Below are 27821 nucleotides of genomic sequence, written 5' to 3'. Positions count from 1 at the left end.
CTAAATTTGGCCTAATCCAATTTTATTTGGTAAGATAAATGCAAATCAAATTTTACAAATAATTAATTTATCACATTATCTAATAATTATCTTAAAATTTGACCATTATCTTTTAATTAGATGAGGATATCCATTACCATATCAGAAAAATCGATTTTAATCAGTTAAAAACAACTTATGGTAATTATCCTTATCTAATTTAGGCTTAAAATCCGAAAATTATGCAGTCAGACAAGTCAACTTGTCGAGTCAGGCTTTGAACTCGTCGAGTTGCCTCAACTCGTCGGGTCCCATAATGGATTCGTCGAGTTCATCTAGCAGAGTCCAGATTTCGACTTCTTTAAGCTTTGGACAATTAACCATGGCATCAAATATAACAAAAAAAACACCCTAAGTTCTGATACCACTGATGGGTTTTGAGCACTACATCAATCCTATGGTGCACATGCAACCCTAATGCTTTGGATCTAGGTTTTTCTCAAGTTATACATGCAATTCTAATCATCCAAAGCATGAACCCTAACTAGCATACAATTTTCGAGATTGATGACATAAAACAAAGTTAGATGAATACATTTTCCTTGTAGCTTGTAGATCTTGACCTTCAAGAGCTTAGTGCCTCAATTGTTGCACCTATAGTGAGTCACAAACACCTAGTAGCAATTGGAAGAATATGAGAGAGGTTAGGAGGCTCTAAAAATCGGCTAGGGTTCTTTGCTTGGAAGCATTGGCCGATTTCAGGGATCCAAGGGGTTCCTTATATAGCTGATGTCACACCCCCAAACCAAGGATGGCGGAAACGTCCGGGGGTGGAGGACTTCATGTATAGTATCATAACAACAATTTCAATAGTGATCAAAGTAAACACAACCAACATAAATATAATTGAAAAAGTTACACCATAGTATATGTTTACATGTTTCCAAATCAATTACATTATGTTGACAAAAATGAAATGTTTGACGCCTTAACGTCCCATCCTCAAAAGCGCTTGTTTACCTGTTTATTTATTCCCTGAGAATACAAGTAGTTTGAAAGAGTGTCAACAATTAAGTTGGTGAGTTCATAAGCTTTTGAATGTAGTGATGAAAACCTTTTCCTTTGTAAAAGTAATGTTTATTCCAGAAAAATCCAATATTTTCTTTAGAGTGTGAATTGCAGCCTTAAATCCAAAGACCAAAATGTACAAGTAATTTCCATACTTATAGTAAAACAATGCATGTTTAAATTGACATAAACTCGTTTGATTTAATGAAATTCTCGTAATTCCTATGAGTTGTTAATACTTTATGTGAGTTATTATAACCATACTATGACTTAGATGGCCTGAAACAACGTTCTTCAGGCGTCGGAAATGTTATGACATTTGTCACCCGTAGACCTCGAGGTCCTACTGTAGCTAGCAGCAAGGTGTGGGGTGTCAATCCCAATATAGATCTATACACAACTATCACGCTCTCCCTCAAAGAGACTCTGGTTACAATACAGGACTTATAGTGCATTACTTGAAAAGTAACATGAAGCGAATGTCTCACAATTTAGTCATTAACGGATTTACGTGAAGTGAATGAAAAACCTTTTTCGTGTAAATGAAACCTTTAGTAGTGAACTTGTTGTGTAGTGCATCATAAACTATACCTATTATAGTTTATCAAATGATAGTAGTAGTAGTGAACATAAACTATACTTACAATGGTTTATCAAAATGTTTGAGTGCAATGGATATAAACTTTGTTTATTTTAAATAAATTACCATCTTTGTGAAGGTAAAAATCTATTTGTTTTATGTTGTATGTCTATTTACCAAGACAAAATGACATATAATATAACACATATATGCACATAATGATACACACCTTGCTCAACAAGTTACAAGGTGTGAATGAATAGATAACATTTTTCTAGTGTTAACATTTCTATTCCTGTTCTTAGAAGATTTATAGAAAAATCATCAAGAGTCCAAATCAGAATCTGTAAATTCTGAGAGTTTGGAAAATGTGTCTAGTTTGTTCAGAAATTTTATTATGATTTTTAATGACTTCACACTTGTGTGAAAAAACCCATATTCACAGACTGGTCCGAATTTGTTCTTGAAATGATAGACAGTTTTGTAAAAATCACCATAAATTGTAGAAAAACCTGAACTATTTGCACCTAATACAGTTTTGAAAACAAAAATGTTTAAGTTGACCAAAACAGTTCGTGAATGGAGTTAAACTTTTCTGATGAAAGCTGTTGGGTGAGTTTAGTTGTGTTCTTGGTGTTTTAACTTGTATTCCCCCACCCCTTAAAACTTAAGAAAAACATGAAAAGATAAGGGTATGAACTCACCTTGTGTGATTTCAGTGGGTGGATGTTGAAGAAATGTAGTGTTCAACTCAAGAACACTTAGAAGGTTGCTTGAAGATTCGAAGAACTAACACAAATATGATGAAGTTTGTGTAAGCAACCTATGATTTGAGTAGAAAGAGGTGGAATAATCATATGAAGGATAATATTACTTACCAAAAGTAGATGGAGAACTTGAAAATCAGCCTTGAAATCTCGAAATTTAGAGAGAGAAGTGAGAGAGAATGGAGTTTGTTCTTTGGTGGAGAATAAGAGAAATGAGAGAAATGTGAGGAGGGGTAAGGGTTTCTAGCCTTTGACCAAGAGTGTGGCTGGAAAAATGGTGGGAAAGGACAATGAAATGACCAGGTATGGTGGAAGGACAAGGGCTGGTCATTAAGTGGGCATAGGTGGTTGCTTGTGTCATACACTAAGACAAAGTCAACACTCCACCACAAGTATCTCACCCACTATATTTTTAATCTTAGACAATGATTATCCTCAAAATGTGATTAGATTATGGAAATATGGGGTCTTATATGTCAAAATATAAGTTTGGGTGAAAATCCCCTGTTAAAATCACGAAAAACGGGCTCAAAACGCTAAAAATATTGAAAACCGGGCAAAAATTGCCAATTTCCGAAATTCTGGGCCGGAGGTTCGGTCCCAGCCCTTAGAACCGAATGTTGATGGGGGAACCGAGAGTAGGGTTCGTCTCCTTAAGCTGCGCATCTCGGACCGAAGGTGAAGGCTTGGACCGAAGGTAGTCCTCTCGGACCGAAGGTGGCCTCTCAGACCGTAGGTTACTTTCGGTTCCTTAGTAGTTTCGGTTCAGGAGGTGGTTTCGGTTCTCAGGAGGTTCGGTTCCTAAGAAGGTTCGGTTCCTAAGAAGGTTCGGCTCCTTAAGAGGATTTTTCGCGTAAACTTCCGTTTTCGAGCGGTTTTCGATTAAATTAAGGGTCGGGATGCCCCGAGTGATTATAAGAAGTTGAGAGACATTTTGAGAGAGATTTGACATATTTGGAGAGATTTGACATACTTAGAGAGATTTGGGAGAGATTTGACATACTTTGAGAGATTTGGCATACTTAGAGAGATTTGGGAGAGATTTGACATACTTGGAGAGATTTGGCATACTTAGAGAGATTTGGGAGAGATTTCACATATTTGAAGAGATTTGGGAGAGATTTCACATGCTTGGAGAGATTTGGGAGAGACTTCTTTTGTGACCTTTTTTAGTGTTTGGCTTTGAAACGCAAGGTCCGCAAACCCCGTTTAGCCATGTTTAAGAGTCTTACACACCCCCGAAGGGTATGTAATAGTGTTTTATCGCTTTGCTACCTCACTTACCCCGATTAGGGTTCAAGAAATCTAAAAATACAAAATTTTCAAGTGATGATTTCTTATTAAAATAGTGAGTTGTACGGTAATTACATAAAGTGAACCCTAGTATACAAGAGTTAGTAGAGTTGATCAGTTTGACTTGTTGACTTTATTTGACTTTGACTTGACCAGAATTTGACGGTTGTCACAGCTGAGCTGCTATGGTTTCAGGTAAAACCCTAATCTGATTGCTTAAGCCTTAAGCAGTCCAGTAGATCCTTCCAGAAGGCCCCCTTGGACGAAATCTATGTGGGCTACACATAGAATTTCGTCCACCCCTTCTTAGGGATCCATAAGCCCAACTTGCAACTATCATATAATTGCAATATCAGTCCTCGTAATTTAATCAGTCTCTTTTGATCACCAAATTAATTCCAAATTAATTTATGATCAATACTAATTAAATAATATGATTTCTCCATTAATATATTAATCTTATAATATATTAATAAATCACAATTAACCTCTTTCTTCATAATTCATCCTATCAAATTGCTATGGTGAAGGCAACCCAAAAGGACCATGCTACTATCGGGTCAAGTACATACCAATTATAGTTATGGGCTTAGACACCTAATCCAACATAAACACACTAGGCGATGTACCTAATCGTGCAATAGTATAGTTGTAGTAAGACCAGGTGTCGAACACAAGGGGAACGGTGATGAATTAATTTTGAGTTTTTGATTATAGGTTACACTAAACACACAAAAACAGTAAAGAGGGGTTTTATGGAATTAAATCTCAAATAAACAGCTAAACAACAAATCTCGATAAACTGACTGAAGACAAATCTCTTTAGGTACTTTGGTTTAGACTGGATTTCATCTCAAAATACTGGCTAACTACTAAGTACAAAGGATATCTATTCATTATTCACTGATTCCTAATATGACTAGGATCATGATAATACTATTAATCTTTTGATTTTAACACAACTATTAATTCAACGACCAAGTAAACAAACAATCATGTAAATCAGTGTTTAGTTCGTATTAAGAAAGATTTGATCTTTATTAATCCTAATGATCATAGGAATTAAATCATCCATAGAATGATCATCTACTTATGCACATACATTAAAGTTCATCACTTTATTTCCTAACCTTAGGTTATGATCTAACTCTAGTCATAATTACCAATGATCATGGGCAATTATGATTCAAATTAACACAATCAGAATGATCATCTAAACTCTATTAATTCAACAATTAGGAATAAAGTAACAATCTTTAACACTGGATCTTGCAATCAAACTTGACAAAATAATTTAAACAAGAATAAACAATCCAAATAGCAATCCATAATCTTAAAGATTCATCTAATTATAAACACAAAGAAAAAGGTTTTAACACCCAAATTAGAAAATAAACGTATATGGAATCACATTGGAATGCTAATCATGATTAGAACAGAAAACCAAATGATTTCAGACATGAATCCACTCTCTATCCTTCAGCTATTTGCTCCTATCAGTTTAACAGCCATCCGACCGCCTTTTAGACCCTCAAAACGGTAGAAGAACTGTTTCTTGTCGACCAAGGATGGATAAAAATCGTAATCTCCCTTTAGGTTAACTAAAAAACACAATATATAATATTTTCTGCCGACTAAGTACTTTGGGTGTACATGGACTTACTCTGGGCGTTAGGTGTAAAATTCACGTCAGGACCCAACCCAGTATGTTGGGCGTACTCCCATTACGTTGGGCGTAATGGGCTTCTTCAACCATTTCTTCACTTTTGCAATCCAACTCCAATTTACAGCCTTTTCGCTTCCTTTCCATTCTAGCAACAACTTATACCTGTAAAATATAAATTAAAGCATTATATGTACCTTTTAGTTCTAAATGGAATAAAAACATTATATAAAATAATAAGAAAACGCTATAAATATATGTATAAAATTGACGTTATCAAACTACCCCACACTAGTCTTTTGCTTGCCCCCAAGCAAAACTGATTTAATTATCATATTATCACATCAAAACCCTAGTCACCATAATCATACAAGACAATCCATTTTGAACCCATCAATACATCATGACCGCAATGCATGTATTTGTATCTAAATTTCCTAAGAACTTCCCAGTCCTAAATATTTACAATCCTCATAAACATTCCCCCACTTATTTTGAACAACATTCATTTTATGCATTCCTCCAAATCCATCCCCATAAAACTTTCTTAACCTCAAGTTATTTTTGGTTAAACTCTCAAATATACATATGGAAAAATAACCTAGAAAGAAAAATTACAATAAATAACTTGACAAATTGTCTTATTCTTGAGTCTTCAATTTTTGGATTTCTTGAGCTTTTCTTCACATTTCTTGATCTTCATAACTTTGTAGACTCTTAGTCTCTCAAACTTTTTTTTTCCGGACTTGTTGTTATTTTATAATTTTTTTTTTCACTTAAACTAATTTGGTTAGTTTAGTTAATAAACCAACATAAAATGTTGTAATTTGAATGGAAAAATAGATAAATTAAAACTTCACTTAAAAATGTTAAACTTGTTGAACAAGTTAAAGTACAAACATTATGAATGTTTGATTTCTAAGAAACATTATAAAGTATAAACTATAAAGAATAAATTAAATCATCAAAATTTTATTTGTGTAAATACAAATAAAATTTAATAATTTAAAGGGTAAACGGACAGAGTAGACTCCCATAGTTTTTGTTTTGTTGCAACATTTAAAAGATAAATTTAATTTGTTTAGCGTAAGGTTTCTCCAAGATTCACAGATACCAAAACACCCCCTTCCCCCACCCCACTCACCATATCAACTGTTCTTCTTTCTATCCCCACTTTTTTTTTTCCAAATCTCACCACCACTCCCTCTTCCCTCTCCCTCACTGTAACACAGCCAAAAAGCTTCTGCCTTCCTTCTGAATCTTCAATTCCATCACTGTACTATCAATACTACTGTGTGTCTGGTGTTGCAGAACCATCGCCATTGTTGGAAATTTCAAAGAACCATTCGCGGATTTCATGAGTTTATGGTAGTTGTTGATCTTTGTCTTTGCAGGGGTTTGGATTTCTTAAGGATAAATGGGAGTTTGGTGATCTTTTGTTTGGTGTAAATCGACAATGTGAGGTGAGTTTTGAAGATTTTCCATTTGGGTTTTTCATTTTGTGATGATGGTGGCTGCGATTTCTGAAACAACAAACCAATCAAGACCACCGTTGTTACCTTCCGAGAAAGATAATGGAATCATCGGCCCTAATAAACCAACAAGACCTAAATCGAGACAAGTTTCTTCAAGATACTTATCTCCTTCCCCTTCACCTTCCCCTTCAACTTCTTCGAATTCCTCGTCGTTACCGACACCAACGCCTTCACGACGCTTCCCATCTCCTCTCGTTTCGAGAAATTCGACTACTCCGGCAGCAAAACGGTCTGTTTCCGCCGACCGGAGACGATCCACTCGACCGGATCTTAACTTGAAATCCAACAATGCCGGCGGTGCCGGCGAGGTGTCGGCGGCCACTAAACTTTTAGTAACATCCACACGAAGTTTATCCGTTTCCTTTCAAGGCGAAGCGTTTTCATTACCGATTAGCAAAACTAAAGCAACCCCCACTTCCCCTAACTCAACTACTTTCCGAAAGGGTACCCCTGAAAGAAAAAGAACCGGTACCCCTTTAAGAGTCGGAGATCACGCCGAGAATACAAAACCCGGAGATCAACACCGGTGGCCGGCGAGAACTCGTCAATCAAATCAAACCGTTTTATCAAAAAGTCTAAGTTTAGATTGTGGGGTTGAAAAGAGTAACATAATCGGATCTGGGAATGTAATCAGAGCTTTACATCAATCCATGAACATGGATTCCAGAAGGGCATCAGTCGATGGTGTTCATGGTGGGAGATTATCACTGGATTTGGGTAATTCCATACTTTCAAACCCAATTCAACAAAACCCAAATGGGAATTCTTCCGATACCGATAGTGTCTCATCTGGTAGCACATCTGGAATCCAAGAAACGAACCGGAATGGAACCAGAGGGGTAGTTATGTCCGCTAAATTTTGGCAAGAAACAAGTAGTCGAATGAGAAGATTACAAGATTCAAGTAGTGGAACTAGTCCAGGATCAAAACTAGTGACACCATCAAAATTAGCAAAGAAATTTTCAAATGATGGGCCATTATTATCACCAAGAACAATGGCTTCTTCACCAAATAGAATGAGACCTTCATCACCGAGTAAGTTGATGACATCATCAGTGTCATCATCGCCATGTAGGGGTATGACTAGTCCAAGAAGGAATTCGGTTTCTGGGATTGTTAGTAGTGGATTTGGTGAAACCCCTTCTGTTCTAAGTTTTGCAGTTGATGTTAGAAGAGGGAAAGTTGGTGAAAATCGGATTGTGGATGCACATTTGTTGAGGCTTTTTTATAATCGACAGCTACAATGGAGGTTTGTTAATGCTAGGAATGAAGATACATTATTAAAACAAAGATGTGGATCAGAGGTAAATGATTAAATCTTTGTATTTAATTTTTGTTTATGTTAATTGTTAAGATTCAAAGCAAATATTTGAATCTTTGCTTTGTGTTCAGAAAAATCTATGGAATGCATGGATTACAATCTCTGATTTACGTGATTCAGTCACTAAAAAAAGACATAGATTGCAGTTACTGAAGCAAAAACTTAAGTTAGCCTCCATTCTCAAGGAACAAGTAAGTTATTTATTTATTTTTTATTTCAATTTCATGGATACGAATGAAAAATAATATGGTTTATTTGATTTAAAAAAAAAAACTGAAAGTCTTGTTATTTGAAAACATAGATAGCTTTTTTGGAAGATTGGGCTTCTTTAGATAAAGATCATTCGATATCATTACTTGGAGCAATTGAAGCTTTAAAGGCCAGCACTCTTCGCCTCCCTGTTGGTGGAGCAATAGTACGTGATTTTACCATTTTACCCTTCTCATTTCAAAGTTGACATTGGTGTTGATTTTTTCAGGCTGATCTTCAGAGCATGAAAGATGTTATAAGTTCAGCACTTGAAGTGATGCAGACATTGTGTTTGTCGATATGCTCACTTTGTGTGAAGGTGATTAAATCTATCTCACTTATTATGTTTTATACCTTTTCTGTAAATAGGTCGAAAATATAAGGGCTTTTATGTCAATTTAAAAAATAAAAGATTTCTAAAAAAAGGTATTTGAAAATTGTTAGGTGGAGGAAGCGAATTCAATGGTCACTGAGCTTGCAAATGTGTGTGCAAAAGAGCAAGCTTTGCTTAGGATTTGCAAAGGCTTATTGTCAATGTTAGCAGCCCTCAAGGTAAATTTTGGTTTCTTTTTAGAGTAAATTACATTTCTGGTCCCTCAGTATAGTTGATTTTTGCAATTTTGGTCCTTATTTTGACGTTTTGTAGTTATTGTGGTTCGTATCATGTCTAACTTTACAGCCTAGAGATTAAAATTGAAAAAATCAGCATACCACATGGACCAAAGTTGTTCTTTTCGTTTATTTTGGTCCAAGGGCAAAATGGTCTTTTGTAAAAGTTTTAAGAGCTAAGCTGAGGAAACTTGAAAATAATGAACAAATTTGCAAGAGAACTTTTTGTAATAAAAAATTGCAAAAATCAGCTTATACTTGAGGACTAAAAATGTAATGTACTCTTCTTATTACATTATTGTATCTTCTCTTTTTTCTTTTTAAGAAAATATACTTCTATAACTCTACCAATTATAGCATTGTTCTATTTTTTTTATTATTAAGACAGTATACTTATAAATATACTTATTTTAGCATTGTACGTTTTATTGCATTATTGTATTTCCACTTTTTTTCTTCTTAAAACAATCTACTTTGATAACTCTCCCAATTATGCAATTGTGGAAAATTAAACTTCTAATCTTTTTTCTTATTATATAATTGGGTAGATTTTTCAAAGTACAATTATAAATTATAACCCTCTTTTTCTTTTATAATAATAATAAATTTGTTAACGAATCCAACAGGTGAAAGATTGTAGTTTGAGAACGCATATGTTACAAACAAAGTGTGTGAAGAAATCACATTTGTAGAATTGATCTTTTAATTCAAGAAATTGCTAACATTACATCAAGTGAAGAATGGAGTTTCCGAAGGTAATAAAGTAAAGTAGATGACTTTTTGGCTTGTGGCTTTCGGGTTTTCTTTTTTTCTTTTTTGTTTGGGGAATTTGCTGTGTATTTTCTTGAGATTTGCAAGTGAAAGAAAATGTAGTTTGATTCTAACTAATGTAGTTTTTTTTTTTACACTCTTATGTATATATATAGGGATATGTAATTTCACTTATTTAATTCTCATGTAATTTGGTAAAGTTTGAACATTGAGCATTAAGAGCCTTTAGTGCTTTTTGGGTTGTGCTTTGCTGCAATTTAATGGTACCATTTTTGAAGCTACCACCATTAATGAAACACAGACTACTTGCACATTTGCAATCTAAGAGAATTTTGATTTCAGTCGAATTCATCAATTTCTAGGGTTCTTATCCAATTCGTCTAAATTGATTACATAATTTGATAATACACCAAAAGACTATTACATGCTTTGTATCATTCTTTTTGCTCACAAATGTAAAGATGTCTGCTAAGTGTCTGATGAAATGCTTAATCCTCCTAAGACACAGAATATCCCCACCAGGGGTCTTAACCCCATTTGTCTAAATTGATTACATAATTTGATAATAAACCCCCCAAAGCCCAAAAGACTACTACATTTTGCTTTTCCTGTATTTAATACTACATACATGCTTAAAGTTCTTGTTGCTCAAAAGTATAAAAGATGCCCACCAAGTGTTCGATAAAATGCCAAAGCCATCTTAAGACACTGAATATCTCCCTTTTCTTGAAGGGGTTGACTTAGATTCATCAGGATTAGCAGAACCAAGACTCTCAGATGAATCAGACCCACTATTCTCCTTAATTCCACTTTTACTTGACCAAATCTTTGACAGTATTTTCTTAGTTGAAAGCAGCCCTTTGACTCTAGGAACCGAAGCTTTATCAGATACACTACTCTTATGGCCATGGTGGCTCATTCTTAAGGCTGCAAGTTCCTCTTTCAAAGCTTTGAGTTCTTCAGCTGTTGCAACACCATCCCAATCATCTTCTTGATTTGTTGCAGATCTTCCATGGGAGGAAACATTGAGAGCTTTTATTGATTTGGGAAGATCCGGAGTGCTGCTGCCTGATGAGGTGGCGGCTCGAGCTTGCTCGAAGAAAAGGACTTGAACTGTGACACGTAACGGAAGCCTCTCGTTTTGAACCGCGTGCATACATGCATCTACCGAAAGCTTCTTGCAGTCCATTAGTCTGCATATTCTCTTTCTTTCACTCTTAGTGATCCCTTGATGTGTCTGCATAACATGACACTATTAGTACCGAGTAGCATCGTGTGAGACGTAAATCAAGTATACTTCTGGCATAAAGGCCAGATGCCCAAAAAGAAGCTTAATCCACATTAGAATTAGAATTCTAACGGATTAAGCTCCTTTTATAGCCAATGGGCCCTTATGTCGGCCACCTGCTGACATAATGGCCCACTGGCCACGAGGAGCCTAATTCATAGTGGAATTAGATCTCCAACATTAAGATGTAAATCAAGTATACAACTAGGTGGCTGAGGCCTAATCCACAGTGGAATTAGAATTCCAACATTGAGGTGCTAAGACTCGAACCCTAGACCTTTTGTGCAAATAAAATATATCCTAGAACAAATTGTACAAATTCTAATGCATAGATTACAAGTTGAAAGAAGAGGGATCAATTTTTTTTACCTTGAGATACATATCAATGGCGCGATACAACCCATCATGAGAAGGTCTAGAGAAACCATTCACCATCTCTGCAAGATCAACAAACATCCCTAAAGGCAAATTCGGATCTTTTGCTATTTCAGTCAAATAAGAGTCAACCAATTTAACCACCATCAACTTTGAAGCTTCCGATAAAATCCCTCCCATTTCTCGACCTCCATCTTCAAATTCACCATTATGATCTTGAACAATAAACTCTTTAACTATTTCTTGAACTATATTCACATCATAAATCATACTTTCGGATTCGTCTTCTTTCATTTTAATCAAAAGATCTTCAACACTCGCCTCCTCCAATTGTTGACCGATCCGTTTGACCAATTCCCTTTTCGCCATTTCACCCGAATCAACCACAATCCCCATTTTCAACAATTTTACCAAAAAACCACACGAAACACTCCCTTTTTCGGATGGCAATAACCAAGAAATAATCTCAATAACAGACCGAGCTTTTATAACATCATTATCATGTACAACACCATGATTAAAACCCGGTAATCTTCTTAAAGCAAACGCTTTTAACCCTTCACCAATCACTTCATTACATATCAAACCCTTACTTTTTATACTCACAAGAACCCGTTTATATAAACCGATTTCCAACTCAGCCAAATCCTCAACCCACCAATCTTTTGGAACCATTCGTGTTCTAACCCCGAATTCGTTCGCGTTTTCTTCCGGAAGCTTCTTACGGTTATAAGTATATGACCAGTCAACCTTTGACAGATCAACCGAAGCCTTGGAGGCTATGGAGTTGATGCAAAGGTTGACTAGTTTTGGTTCTTCTGACAATGAGGTCATGTTTTTTGTGGTTTGAAGTACTATGATTGAATCTTTCCAACTTCTAAAGATACTTGTGTTGAGGAAAACACTTAGTTTGTATACGAGGTTTCCTTTTTCAACTGTTTCGTGCATTTCGAGGTAATCGGCTGCACAATATGTGGAGATAACATTGTACGCGTTTAAGGTAACCGTCATACCATAACAGAATTTGGCGCATATTTCGAATGCAGTGGGCCCACCCGGGATTTCGTTAATGTCGATTTCGCCCCCTTCACTTTCGGTTGTGCCTCTGATTAGTTTTTGTAAGCGACCACTTTTTGATAAAAGGGGGAACTGAAAATGAAAATGGAAATCAATGTTATGGAATGTACAAAAAAAAAATGTGATTTTGTAATCTTTTTCTTGATAGCAATGGAATTTTATTCTGTTGCTAAAAGATTTATGGTTGCAAGATATGTTGATAAAAGATTTGTTATATGGTATTTTGTTTGTGTACAAGTATTTTGCCAAAGTAGTTGTACTTTTGAAAAATGTAAAATTGCATAAACGGACATAAAACTTAAAACTGAAGCATTAAAGCTAAAAGCTGAAACTCTTAAAACTTGCTTGAAATAACAACTTTTGGATTATGATATTTTTGTTTTAAAGTTAAAAGTTAAGATCTTCTAAAAGCTCTTAAAAACCAAACACAAGTACCAATTTCTTGTACCAAAAAATTAATACGTTGATAGAAGATTGTTATATGATATTAAATGTAAAACCATCACCAACTAATTACCCAATTTCCAGCACCAAAATTAGTGTGATTTTTTGTGCAAAACAATTGAAACCGTTATATACTATTTTTAGCATAAAAAATAGTAATATTTTTTTCTGACTAAAATAGATTTAAAAAAAGCCCTTATGTTTATTGGATTTTTACAAATTTGAATATTTTTTTATTATAAAATCTCACATCTTGTTAGTTGCGTTTTATCATTAGATTACAAGTATTATAATACGGGAAAATGTCATGAATAGCCACCAATAACATTATATATGCTTTTAAGTTACTAAAAAGCAAATAAAATGTTATTGATAGTCATCTTATGACCTTTTCCTATAATATATGTTTTATTAAGATAAGCTTTGTTTTTTTTTTAAATGTTAGAAAGCATTAAAATTTTAATGAGTTTGATACATGAAAATAAAATTTAATATATATCATAAATTAATAGCATTTAACATTATTATATAATTTTATAAATAATAAATATTACATATAAACTATAATTACATATATAATAAAATCTGAATATATAAAACTAAAATTCAAAGTTATAACATAAAATTTGATATAACAATATAATATAACATCATACTTAGGATTTACAGTTCCCAACAAAACGGCGTCGTATTGAAGATGCCCAGAGCCCCAGAGGACTAGCTACGGATTCATGTTCTAAGCTATAAAGATAGATTCACTACCTCTAGATAAAAGTTGATATTAATTTCGTGCATTAAAATATTTTTATTTAATATTAATATCTTTGTAGATCAGCATAGCATACCTTATGTAGATAGAACTTTGAATCTCCTACGTTGATGATGACGTCAGTTTCCAACTCCGAAGTCACATACCTAACAAACCATAGGTATTCAATTCGTTACTCATAAGTCATAATCAATCACATAAACATAAAGAAAAGGGCCCATTTGTACTTTGTAGTTTGAATCAATTATCAAACAATTACATGAAGAAATAATCAAAATAAAATGAAATACATCTGAAATGTAATGAAAATTTTACCAGACATTATCGCCATCTTTCTGAAACAAATCAGGTTTTGATCCAAGTTTCATGAACTTCATCTTCAACACCTTCTATAATCCACTTGTGTTCATCTAGCTTGTGAGTAAGTTGTTTTGATGAATATATTTTGTGGCTTTTGTTCAAAGAGAAAGAAATGAGATCTCAGAAATGGGTATTGAATATATACTTCTTGAAATAAGAATCTTTGACACTGTGTCAAAAATAAAAGATCTAGAGAGAGAAAATGTAGAGAGAGAGAGAGAGAAAAGAAAATGGTGATACCTTTTAAATTGTTGTTAATAAGTTGAAAATGAAGAAGAAGAAGAAGAGAGAGATATAATGTGTCGTAGTTTAGCGGCAAACCCCACGGAGTCCGGGCAACCCGGTCAGCAAAGGAGACATGCCCAACAGTAACACACACTCTTCCACACTAAATTATTCTTTCTCTCTCTAGAAATACCAGTAGAGAGAGAAACAAGGACACCCAACAAGCACAAATCTGACTCAACCTCTATTTTTTCTTTGATTAATTAAAATATGATGAAATAAAAATAAAATCTTGAAGGTTCGGTTTGAGATTAAAGAAATAAAATATTTTCAAGTGAAGATGGGGAAAACCTGCAAAATGGAAAGAACAGATATCAAATAACGATCAAAACTGTAGACAAACAGCATCTTTTCCTCTGTTTTTTTCTTGCAAAAAGATAACATAAAATAAGAGAAAAACATATTTAGTTAACAAGAAAATCCATTGGAAATCTTGAAACTTCGTAAACAGAATCAAATTCTAAATCTTGCATGTAACCCACTTGAAATTGCGACTCGAGAAACAAAACCCATCATTTTTTTTTTTTACCTTTTTTAGTTGCATGAATTTGTATTGAGACATAATCTATGCATATGGTGTGTTTAGAGAGAGAGATAGATGTGTATATATAATCGCACACAGAAACACATGTAAATAGGTGTGGATATCGGTGAAAAAGGGTAAAAATGACAAAACTGATACGAAAATGGACCCATCAAGAAATGAAACCAGATAACACAGGGAACAACAAAAGGATGCAAAAAAGACTAACCCACCAAAGGAAAAGACGAAAACACCCCTTGAAAAAAGACAAGCTATTTTCGAATATTAAGAACATAAATCCAATATTACACCGATAACCAATTTCTCTACCTGCTTTAGTGTTTGTCCAATTTCGTAAAGATCACCCCAAACACACAAGATCACAAGAACCATCTTTCAAGTAGGTAAAAAAGATAGAATCTTTCCCTTTTAAATGGGTGTTTACATCAATTAAAGATTAATTATTTTTTATATATAAAGCTTAAAAAGAAATGGAAATGAAAGCTTTTACCTTTGAGTTGTTCATTGAATGAAGTTTGGTGGTATTTTTGCAGAGTTCGAGAAGAGGGAAATGTAGTTATTTAGATGAAGATTGCACGCCAGTGCTGACAATCAGCTTTTTTGCTCATTCTTTAAGGTTAAACATCATAACTTGTAAAATGAAAGTAACAGTACTATATCGTATGGTTAGAATTGTAGTTTAATTCGTGGAAATGAACTTAATAAGGTAATTAACTTTTCGGTTTGTTCACATCTGGATAACTAATTTTTTTTTGTACACATCTAGGTAACAAATTTTTTGGAAGTGTTCACATATGACCAGATTTGAACACACCAAAAAGGTAAGAGTAAATTAAACGAATGGTCCCTGTAGTTTGGGTAATTTGTGTGTTTGATCCCTAACTTATTTTTTCAACTCGGATTATCCTTACTGTTTATTTTTGTTGTGTGTTTTGTCCCTGTCTTACCTCAAAAGACTATTGTGCCCCTTTTAATTTAATTTATTTTTTTTCTTATTTATGTATTTATTTTTTATATATTTAAAAAAAAAAATAGACCCCACATATTTGTATCTCCTCACCCTAAACCTGAAACCACATTTGAGAAATTTAAGTTGGGTCTCACTAGTCACCACCCCATCTCTCATCATCCTCAACTTTTATTTCCTTTCCATTTTTAGTGATATTGACGTCTTCATTATCCATTATTTTTTCGGTCCTTTAACTCCGACGAACCAACCCCACAACCCACTGTCTCTTCATTGAATTTTCCACCACCACGACCCAATAAAAGGGATGTGGTGTTGGTTCGCCGAAGTTGAAGGTCCGAAAAAGAAGGGATAGTGAAGACGTTGATGTCATTAAAGATGGAAAGGAAAGAGAAGTTGAGAATGATGACTGGTGGGACCGAGCTTAAATTTCTCGAATGTGGTTTTAGGTTTAAGGTGAGGAGATACAAATATGTGAGGTCTATTAATTTTATAAAATATATAAAAAATAAATACATAAATAAGAAATTAATTAAAAAATAAATTAAAAATGGCACAATAGTCTTTTGAGGTAAGACATGGACCAAACACAAAACAAAAATAAACAGTTGGGGTCATCCAAGTTAAAAAAAAGAAGTTAGGGACCAAATGCACAAATTACCCAAACTACAGGACCATTCGTGTAATTTACTCTTACCTTTTCGGTGTGTTCAAATCTGGGTAACAATCTTTTTTTGTACACATCTAGGTAACAAACTTTTTGGAAGTGTTCACATATGACCATTATGACCGGATGTAACCTGCTACAGCCGGTCATAATGGTCATATGTGAACATTTCCAAAAAGTTCGTTACCTAGATGAGTACAAAAAAAAGTTAGTTACCCAGATGTGAACAAACCGAAAAGTTAATTACCTTATTAAGTCCATTTGCCTTTAATTCAGAATATAAATGTGAAGAAGCAAAACCTTGTGGTAAAACCTTAATTTAATTGCTTGAACTTTGAAGTTGATATAGGGTCCTCAATACCATAAGGAAATTTCATTTTTCATGTTTAATTGCTTTTCTTTAACATTATTTACCGGTGAACTTTTTTTTTATGTTCAAACAATATGATTATGACCGATTATTAGGCTAAGAGGAGTGGTAACACTCCTAACACCTTGTCATGTCATATTTTTGAATGCCACATCATGTTTTACAATTTAACACCTAATCTTAGCATTTAATAGGGAGTGGTAACACTCCTAGCATTCCAATTTTTATTTTCTTTTTCTAATTTAATTTAATTACTTTATTTTAAAATACAAACTTTTTTGTTCACAAATATTAAACACATTTTATTTTTTTTAAACCAAAAACAATTAATATAAATATAAATTATATTTTTAAAAACAAAAAAACGTGTTAATACCAGACAAACACTTAATATTTAAATAAATGAAAAAATTAAATTGGAGTAAAAAATCAGATTTATTAATAAAAAGGGTAAAAAGTTGAATTTTTAATTAAAGTGAGGTAAAAATCGGATTTAATAAAAAGAGGGGGGATAGGAATTGAATTTTGTTTGAATTGTAAATTCTCTGAAACGGGTCTCCACCAATCACCAACAAACACTCCCTCTCTCTCTTCTCTCTCTCTCTCCTCTCGTTAAATTTTTGACAAACCCATCTTTACAACCCCCTAGCGAGTGCTAGGGGGTGGTGTGCCTTTGGGCTTAGCGACTTTAGCGACGGATCTTAACACTCCCACTTCTCTTAGTCTTAAGCTAGCATGAACAATACTACACTTGGTGCACAACCACCTTAGCATTTTGTCTCACATCACTTCCACATAAGTTTTGCCATACACCATCTTCAATGTTATTTAGGTGGGGTGGGTTGACCTACCATCTTCTGCTTGATGAAAACTACGAAACCATTATTATTTGACCGATTAGTGAATTAAGTTACCGATATAAGTGAAGGATAAGCCACGTATAAGAACATTTCGTTAATGATTGTCCTACATATAATGTCATATGCAAAACCTAAAGAAACTAATAATAAGGACAAAATGTGTACAAAAATATTAAAGATTAAATTTATACAAACTGGAAATTATATTACTCTGTTAAGTTATATTACTCTACGTAGAACGTTGTAAGCAAAACCTATAGAAACCGGTCATAAAGACAAAATGTGTACAAAATATTAATCACTAAATGTATACAAAATAATTTGACGGATTCGTGAATTAAGTTACTGATATAAGTGAATGACGAACTACGTATGAAGACGCCTCGTTAATGATTATCGTACGTAGGATGTCGTGAGCAAAACCTGAATAAACCGATCATCATGACAAAATGTGTACAAAAATACTAAGGACTAAATGTATACAAACTGAAAATTATATTATTCTATTAAGTCATTTTTCTGACTTAAACTAGAATAGCCGGTTATAAGGACTAAATATATATAAAATAACAAGTTAAATTGTCAAATGTGGACCAAAAAAAAAATTCAATGACTAAATATGTACAAAATGAAAAATACATTACCATATTAAGTCATTTTCCCTTTTTTGTTTACTTAAACAACTAAATTTTATAAAAATCAATATTTCATTAATTGAACGGAAAATTACACCGCTTAAAACATAGGAAAAAATAATGAAAATATTTTAAACATAACTTAAAGCCCACATATCTTAGAGATTATATTTCTTTGTAATATTCGACTTCACATTCTCTGCAATTCAACGTTCATTCTTGGGAAAATAAGAAACATCTTTCATTAAGAGTTATAATGACAAGTCATTTCTTTTTCTTGTGCAATCTTCAACAATTTTTTTAATATTTCTATTTAACCTGTCGAACCCCGATTTCATATCATCACTTTGCTTGAACCACCTTCGACGCCTTTTTCTTGATATATTCCCATGGGACGTATAGTGTAACACCTGTTTTTCAAAACAAGTATTACTATGTAAAAATAGGCAGATATTAATGGAAGAAAGTGATAGTTCACTCGGATACGATTCTGTGGATATAAAATTTATCGAAATCGGAGTCTGTATAAGAAAATTATGGCCGTTTAAATTTGAGATAATAGTGCGTTGCTATTCTAAAGAAGTCAACAAAAGTCAAAGTCAAACAGTCAATAGCGTCTCTTCGCAGCACAGCCCAGTCATCATTGCAACGAGGATATGAAGTGAGTCATCAAGGTATGTGGTGATCATACGAGACATGTGGTAATATTTAAGACACGCATCAAACTCGCAAAGTAATGCGTAATCATGGCACGACCACATGCTTGTCATGACATGGCGGCCAGACATATATATAGTTTTTTATGTGTGTGTGTGTCGTTTGTTTTTTTAGCACATGCAGTCGGGGGGGGGGGGGGGGGGGCTCCAGAGGTGTTTCTAGAGACTTATAACTGAAGAGTTATACTAGTGTACGAAGGTATGATGGTTAAGCCACGAGATTAGCCAGTGTACTTTTATCTTGTTATTACATAATTATATTTGCATAGTATTTTGTAATAGCTTATTAGACCCCGAGTGTGCTACGTGATCTCTTAATATTGTGCTATTATGAACCCAATGATTAGTTAAATGTTAATCTGAATGATAAGGGTTATATACCCTAGTTTATCGAGATTGTTGATTGGGTTAACGACTTACGGGGGTTAAGTCGTTAAATAATTGTATTTGGAAACTTAACTAGTTTGGTGACAAATGGTTACCGATCCTAGATAGTGATCATGTAATTGATCACGGTGGTTGATATATTGATGAGTTTAGACAAGTTCTAATGAACTTGATATATTGTCCAAATAGGTCTGAACAAGTGATGAAATAGGAAAGCAGCGCAAGGCTGGAGGCCATAATGATAGTTAGTCTTCACTAACTAACCAGGTGGGTAAACACATTTATTTTCAAAATATATGTTTATTATTGTATTGCGTTAATCTCGTGATAAATACAATAACCTATAAGGTTGGGAATGGTTGAGAGTTGTGGCGAATTGGTATGATTAACATTATAATAGGTTATTGTTATGTGAAATAATGAGATGGTTGAGTTGCAATATAAATAAGTTATATAGATTAAATATTTGATCTAGTTGTGTTTGTTGGATTAGGTGTCTAAGCCAATAACTAAATAATCTTGAATTATTAGAAAAGTCCTTTTGAGTTGCCCTCAAACCTAGTAATAGACCGTAATGCTTTTTGGAGAGAGAGACTAATTTATTAATTTATTATATGATTAATAAATTAATTAGAAATCAAATAAATAATTTATTAATATATTATGAGAATAATATATTAATTAGAAATAATATTATTTAATTAAGAATTAATAAAAAATTAATTGAAATTAGTTTTGAGATTAATTGGATTAATTAAAAATGGAAGGACTAAAGATGATAATGTTTAAAAGTTGAACATTGACAAATTCTATAACCTCCCTAGGAGGGGGGACAAAATTCTAGATGGTTATATGGTTTCTAGAGCTTTTTTTTAGGCTCTAAGGAAACTTGGATGCCTTAGGGGGAAAGCAAAAGGGATAAAGTTTATCCAAGGAAACTTGCCTAAAACAACATAAAACTTATTCTAAAAATTTCACCCTGTCAAAGTGATTGTTATCAAGTCGATTGCAAAATAAGATCAACATATAGATGAGAAATATCTAAATCATTATGGTCTAAAATTTAAATATTCTCATAAACATAGAGAAAAGCTTAAACTATCTACATATTTGGAAAATTTCCAAATTCTGTTGGAAGATAACCATATAAATTATTGTTGTCCAGAAGCCTAAAAATAAATAGAGCATAGAAAAGTTAGAAAGAAAAATATAGAGAGAAATGAAGTGATCAAGGTCCCTTTTGTTAGGAAGGACACATAATCACTGCACTACCTAGATTTTGAACCCCCACACTCCACCCGCCCTTATACCTGGCTACTAAAGCATGAGCTCCCATGTGATGCACACCAAAAATAGGCAACTGGTAAATAACAACAATTTTGTGAGCTTTTTAAGTACCAATTACAATTAAATCATGAAAATGCATTATAACGGATAAATATGGATTGACAGCTCAAGAAAGTTTTAAAAGATGGAAGAATTACCTTATAAGTGCATTGCTAATTTTACTAATTTTCACATAGTGCATCACATAAGCAGTAAGCTCATAATTAACTATATATATATATATATATATATATATATATATATATATATATATATATATATATATAATAGCTCATTTAAGCCTACAATTGGATTCCAAGACACATACCACATACCTATAAAATGTATTAAACTATATGAGATCATTAACTATATACTTATAAATGTTGATGAAACAAAAACAAACTCATATTAACTTAATGAAGGTACCTTGTTATTTTAAGGTATATATGGAATAAAATTAAACTGAGACTACCATTAACATAAATATTGTGATAATAGGAAGTACATCCAACAACAATGTTATAAATGTAGCAATGTCTATGGCCTGATAAAAAATGGTGGAAAACATTGTAACGACCCAAAATTTCAAATAAAAATTTCACTTTTAATTTACCAAAACATTTCCATAAAATATGAAGTCTTAATGACAATTGTATCTGTCACAACTAGCAATTTAGGGCTAGGATTTCTATTTCGGTACAAGATAATTTCTTTGTGTAATCTTGTAACCCTACTCTTGGTGTGAACCAAACTTCAATACTATACAAGTTTATACATCCAACATTGTGTTTCAAGTCGAAACTTTCTCGTGTAAGCCCAAAATCAACCCAATAAGCTATGTTCACTCAATATTGGGGCTTAACTCAAGCCTTCTCACCCCAAACCTTTTAATGGACCAAGACCTTCTTATTGGGCCCTTTTTGGGCCAAAAGCCCTAGTTAACCTTCTTATGGGCCGAGAACCCATATTTGGGCCGAAAAATTCTTAATTAACATAGTTTTGGGCCGTAAGACCCTTATTGGGCCTTATTGGGCCGTGAAGAATTATTTAAAAGCTTAACGGGCCAAATACCTCCATTAGGAATAATTTTAGGCCGAAAACTCTTTCACCAAATCTCTTTGGGCTGAAAACCTATATATGGGCCTTAATAGGTCAAAAATTCTTATTGGACCCATGTATTCTCGAAATTGCCTTCAAGCCCAAGAACTTTTTTTCCCTCCTTAGGGCTGATCGGATTTTTAATAAAAAAAAGAAAGCAAATGAGAGGAGGTTTGACTTTGGTGTGCCACCTCAAATTTGCAAACCATACATCTATGCTATTATCTAGCATGTAACTAGGAATGGAAATGTATCCAACATATATCAAGGAAGGATCTCCCCTCTCCTCCCCTCTCATCGGCCGCAACTCCCCTCCCCCCCATTATCCCTCTTCACTCTTCATTTCAAACACACATAATCCTCTCATATCTCTATCTCTAAAACTCAAAGAAATCCTTTCCTTCCTTCTCTAAAAATCATGTGAAGTATGTGTGCTTCAAAGGTTTTCTCTTCCAAAGATCATAAACTTGGTAAGTTTATATAACATTCAAGTGGTTTTATTTCCAAATTTCTCTAAGATCAATTCTCAAACAACATCATTTTCGTGTTTATGCTCCTAGAACTACCTCAACTTCGAAAACCTATTCAAGGGAGCACTCTAGGCCGAAAACCACCTTCACTTTCCTCCTCAAACCGAAAAATCCCCCAAGGTGAGCTTCATACCCCTTGTTTTTGATTTTTTCCTTCTTGGGAGGGGGGGGGGGGAAATACAAGTCAAAGTCTTGTGTAAATCTTTGTATATTTGTTTGTATGTGCATGTGCTGTATGATATGTGTGTTAAATGTTGTGAAATCCATGATAAGAGTCCAAGAACTCGAGATTTTTGGTTAAATCTCAAGATGTTGGACTTTGTCAACATAATATGTTGTTAAACATGAAAACTAGCTCCTAAATGAAACTTGTTTCACTTGATACATGGTAAATATAACAAAGATTCGTCCAAGAATATGTTTTAAACAAATTTTTGGCATGAAAACATGAAGAATGATAAAATGTGGAAGTCTCACTAAAAATTAGACTATTTTCGGCCATAAAGGCAAGAATGGGCCATTTTTGAACATTTTGATAAACTTGAGCCTTTATTGAACATTTTAGTATAAAAGAGCCGAAAATGGGCTTTTTAATAAACTTGGGCCAATTTTGAGCATCTTAGTAAAAATGGGCCGAAAATGGGCTTTTTAGTAAATATGGGCTATTTTTGAACACTTTTGTAAAAATGGGCTATTTTTGACAACTCTAGTAAAAATGGGTCATTTTCGACATTTTTGGTATTAATGGGCCATTATTGATATTTTGGATAATATTGGGCCATTTATGAACATTTTAGTATAAATGGGCCTCTTATAACAATTTGGGTAAAAATTGGGCTTTATGTGACAATTATATTTTAATTGGGCCTTTAGTGACAATTTTAGTAAAAATTGGACCTTTCATGACAATATGGGTAACAATGGGTCATATTTGACAACAATAATAAGAATTTGATATTTTGACACTTTCGGTAAAAACGATTATATTTTTATCACCTATGGCTTGTAGTCGAAAATATACACTCGTAACATTATTTATAACGTTAAATAATGAAACTCAATATTCGCGTAAATTTCGTTAAGGCTCTTGTGAGGCACTCCTTCACTCGTACCTACCTAGTGTACATAGTAAGCCCTATAGTTATAACCATAGTCTAATGTAGGGAGAGCGGGATATTGTGTATAGATCTATACGGGGTTGACACCCCCACACCTGAGCTGCTCGCTACAGCTAGACATGCCAGTCTAGTGTGATAATTATCTTTTGAAACCGACGCCTGAAGAATGTCATGACATGCACTCTCGTCATATTAGTATGGTTGTAACCTTACATAGAGAATAACAATATTATATTAAAAATTTACGCAATACATATACTCTACTCATGCTACGAAGTACGAAACCGTGCATCAACTATTTTACATCTAATTTCACCACTAGGGTCTTAGGGTCTAAGACCACACTTTTTCATATAAAAGAAAATACAAAATTTTCTGGGAATCACTCTCTATACATTTTCAAACAAGATAAACAAAGGATACTCATGCATTTATACATGATTTGAAACGAGACTTACAAACTATTTTTACAAGAAAATATTGGATTTTCTCGAAGTCTACAAACTATTACAAAGTTTTTCTCACAAACATGCTTATGAACTCACCAACATTCTATATTGACGCTTTTCAAAATGACTTGTATTCTCAGGAACACAATAAGCAGGTGGACAGCTAAGGAAATTTGGATATTTGTTGTATTTTTGAATTATCATACATTATGTTATTTTGGGATGTATCTCGTAAACAAATACAATGTTGTAAACCATGTATGTAGATATCGTAATGTATAATGATGATGTTTGCTCTGTTTCATTTATATACAATTGTTATGATATTACAAGATGAAGTCACCCGCCCCCAGACGTTTCCGCCGTCCTGGTTCAGGGGTGTGACAGTTTCAAAATCCATGACAACAAACATTTTATTCAACATATCAGAGTGTCCCCTAATATAATGTCGGAGATTGCAGGTCGCGCCATCAAGCCTTGCTCTTGCCCTTGGGCTCAGAAGTACTTGAAACAATCAACAAACTGTAAGCTGATGGTTAGTGAGTTGCCTAAAGCATACCCCACACAATCCACATAATCACATAATCCATATTAGCTATATACGCTACATAAACCATATAAGCCATGCATACAACATATAAGTATGTCGTGGAAACCCTCCCGGGTCTTACTCCGGGTGCCTTGGGAACCCCCGAGGTCTTAGCCCAAGGATGCCCTGGAAACCCTCCAGGGTCTTACTCCGGGTGCCTCAGGAACCCCCGAGGTCTTAGCCTAAAGATGACTTGGAAACCCTCCAAGGTCTTACACCCAAGTGCCTCGGGAACCCCCAGAGGTCTTTACTAAGGAGGCCTTGGAAACCCTCCAAGGTCTTACACCTAAGTGTCTCGGGAACCCCCCGAGGTCTTTCATGCAAGTATGACAAATAACTAGCATACCACGTATCACATAACCAACTAGCATATCTCATAACAAATAATGGGTCGACCTTGATGCCTTAGACCCATTGGTATGGTGAGGAGACTCACCTCTCAAGAAATGATGAACTGATAAGATAAGTCCCGACCCGCATCTCCAACTCAACTGCCTACAACCATCATGTGACTAACTTTGTCAAAATCCCGAAATACCAAAAATACCCTCAAGGTCAAACTTGGTCGACCACGGTCAATGTCAAGGTCAACATTCCATGTTGACCCAACTCGTCGAGTGCATCTAGCAACTCGTCGAGTTCCTTCAGTGTTCAGAAAACCATGGAAAAACCCTAACCAACTCGCCGAGTTATCTTATCAACTCGCCGAGTTCACTCTGCATACGGAAAACGGGAAAACCCGACCCAACTCGTCGAGTTTCTAGGGCAACTCGTCGATTTTTCCATGTCTTAACGTTTTCAGCCCCTTCCAGCCGAATCCAAAGCCCCAAACTACAGATCCAGTCCCTTAGGACTGAAATACCACATAAAGTTGCAAACTTTACATGCATGCAAGGCCCCAAGAGGCTAAAACACTAAAACTAAGTTTAATACAAGGTTTAGGGCATGGAGAAGGGCCAAGACTAGATAAAGTGGACAACTTTATGTTCATGGGGGCCTAGAGGTGTCCAGATCTGAAACCATATCCTCATGACAGGTTCAAATCCGAGAATGACACCATTATGCACCAAAAATGATCAAATACTTTCATAAGAGGAGATCTAAGCAAATAAAGGTCAAGGTTGCAACTTTATACCTCAAGATGGTTGCCAAGACAGAGTAGATGTCGGATCTACTGCTTCTCTCTTTACTCCAACCTCCTCAAGCTCCAAATTCCTTCACAACCACACCAAAATCACTCTCCAAAGCTCTGACACACACTCAAGAAGGTATAAGGCTCGAACTAGGGTTTCTCTGGGCTATAAGGACGATGAAGGAGGCCACAAATGAGCCATAAGTTCTTTATATAGGGTACAAACCCTGAAAATTTGGGTTTTCCTTGCCAGCGTCTACTCGTCGAGTTGGGGCCTTCCAACTCGTTGAGTAGACCCTAAGTCCCGTGTCCAAAAAGATCTCTACTCGACGAGTTGGATCTCCCCAACTTGTCGAGTCCCAGTGCAAAACCTTAAAATTTTGGGGAAAAAATGGTACCTAGCACAAGCGTTACAAATCTCCCCCACTTGAACTAGACTTCTTCCTCGAAGTCTGCTGATGTAAACAAATATGGGTAGTGGTCTCACATCTCATCTTCCGGCTCCCACATCCATTCAGAGCCTCTTCGGTGTTGCCATTGCACATTCACTAACTTCACTTCCTTATTACGAAGGACCTTAGTCTTCCTATCCATAACCACAACGGGCCTCTCAATGTAGTTCAAGCTCTCATCCACCTGAATGACATGCAAAGAAATAACCGCAGCCTCGTATGTGACACACTTCCGAAGCTGAGACACGTGGAAGGTGTTGTGTATTTGGCTAAGCTCGTCCTACAAATCCAAATGATAAGCCACCTTCCCCACTCGGGAAGAAATCCTAAACGGTCCAATATATCGGGGCCCTAGGTTGCCCCTCTTCCGAAACCTAATGACACCCTTCCATGGTGACACTTTCAACAAGACGAAATCCCCCACCTGAAATTCAAGGTCCGATCGGCGCCGGTCAACATAGCTTTCCTGACGGATTTGCACAACTCACAGCCTATCATGCACCTGCTGAATCAACTAAGTAGTCTTGAGCACCACCTCAGTGCTCCCCATGACTCGATGCGCTAACTCACCCCAACAAACAGGGGTTCTACACCTCCGACCATACAACATCTCAAACGGTGGTCGATCGATACTATCATGATAACTATTGTTATATGAAAACTATGCTAGTGGGAGGTATGTATCCCAACTCCCTTCAAAATCCAGCACGCATGCCCGAAGCATATCCTTGAGCGTCTGGAGTATCCTCTCACTCTGGCCATTGGTCTGGGGGTGGTAAGTCGTGCTGAAATGTAACTGAGTGCCCAGTTCCTCGTGGAACATTCTCCAGAATCTGGATGTAAATCGGACATCCCGGTCAGAGACCACCGACACTGGCACCTCACGCCTAACCACCACCTCTCGCACATAAATATCCGCTAATTTCTCAGCGGAGATGCTCTCGAAGATCGGAATAAAGTGGGCACTTCTCGTTAATCTATCCACAATAACTCATATGTAATCCACACCCCTCGCCATCCTTAGTAACTTCGTGATGAAGTCCATGGTAATCTCTTCCCATTTCCACATAGGAATAGGTAACGGTTGAACCTTGTCATGAGGTCTCTGATGTTCAGCCTTGACCTTCCTACATGTCAAGCACCGCTCCACGAACCATGCAATCTACTGCTTCATGCAGGGCCATCAGTAACTCAACCTCAGATCCCTATACATCTTTGTGGCCCCCGGGTGAATAGAGAACTTGGATCTATGTCCCTCCTCCAAGATCTCCTGCCTCACGCCCTCGGTTACCGGTACCCACACCCAGCCACACTATGTCAGAAGACCTCGACTATCCCGAAAAAACAAGGGAAACTGACCTCGAATCTGCTCTATCTTCCAGTTCTCTTTCTTCAAACCCTCCACCTGATCTCCCTTGATCATATCAACAATAGAGAGATCACTGTCATCCTCAGACAGACATCCCTAATCGGAGCACTTGCCGCCTTGCAGCTCAAAGCATCAGCCTCCACATTGGCCTTCCCTGGGTGATACTATATCTCGCA

At 35.2% G+C, this 27821-nt stretch overlaps 2 protein-coding genes across 3 annotated transcripts; one reads left to right on the top strand and one right to left on the bottom strand.

The window, feature by feature from the left end:
* Positions 1-6430: 6430 nt before the first annotated feature.
* On the top strand, positions 6431-10148 carry QWRF2 (QWRF motif protein (DUF566)). The gene is made up of 6 exons (XM_079072654.1): positions 6431-8189; positions 8278-8397; positions 8508-8621; positions 8685-8774; positions 8900-9007; positions 9691-10148. Exons 1-6 carry the CDS (start codon positions 6855-6857, stop codon positions 9754-9756), a joined length of 1833 nt encoding a protein of 610 aa, XP_078928780.1. The 5' UTR covers positions 6431-6854; the 3' UTR covers positions 9757-10148.
* Positions 10149-10240: 92 nt separating this feature from the next.
* Positions 10241-15063, bottom strand: LOC145138597 (phototropic-responsive NPH3 family protein NPY2-like). Of its 2 annotated transcripts, XM_079072652.1 has the most exons (6): positions 14963-15063; positions 14389-14724; positions 14104-14239; positions 13865-13934; positions 11493-12647; positions 10241-11072 (listed from the first exon to the last, which is right to left on the bottom strand). In XM_079072652.1, exons 3-6 carry the CDS (start codon positions 14163-14165, stop codon positions 10536-10538), a joined length of 1824 nt encoding a protein of 607 aa, XP_078928778.1. In that variant the 5' UTR covers positions 14166-14239; positions 14389-14724; positions 14963-15063; the 3' UTR covers positions 10241-10535. The 2 variants fall into 2 exon arrangements, with proteins under 2 accessions (XP_078928778.1, XP_078928779.1); XM_079072653.1 differs by having other exon boundaries at positions 14104-14724.
* Between the last annotated feature and the right edge of the window lie 12758 nt (positions 15064-27821).

The sequence above is a fragment of the Lactuca virosa genome, chromosome 9 (genome assembly GCF_052849685.1).
Source record: "Lactuca virosa cultivar CGN04683 chromosome 9, Lactuca_virosa_CGN04683_v6, whole genome shotgun sequence".
Lineage (NCBI taxonomy): Eukaryota > Viridiplantae > Streptophyta > Magnoliopsida > Asterales > Asteraceae > Lactuca > Lactuca virosa.
Note: the sequence above shows the minus strand (reverse complement) of the source record. Positions and strands in the feature narration are given on the sequence as shown.

Coding starts and splice junctions, on each gene's coding strand:
- QWRF2 (XM_079072654.1), top strand. CDS start 6,855: ATGATGGTGGCTGCGATTTCTGAAACAACAAACCAATCAAGACCACCG. Junction 8,190..8,277: donor AACAAAGATGTGGATCAGAG/GTAAATGATTAA, acceptor CTTTGTGTTCAG/AAAAATCTATGGAATGCATG. Junction 8,775..8,899: donor TATGCTCACTTTGTGTGAAG/GTGATTAAATCT, acceptor GAAAATTGTTAG/GTGGAGGAAGCGAATTCAAT.
- LOC145138597 (XM_079072653.1), bottom strand. CDS start 14,165: ATGAAGTTCATGAAACTTGGATCAAAACCTGATTTGTTTCAGAAAGAT. Junction 12,648..13,864: donor CAAAGTTCTATCTACATAAG/GTATGCTATGCT, acceptor TTTCATTTTCAG/TTCCCCCTTTTATCAAAAAG. Junction 11,073..11,492: donor CCATTGATATGTATCTCAAG/GTAAAAAAAATT, acceptor CATGTTATGCAG/ACACATCAAGGGATCACTAA.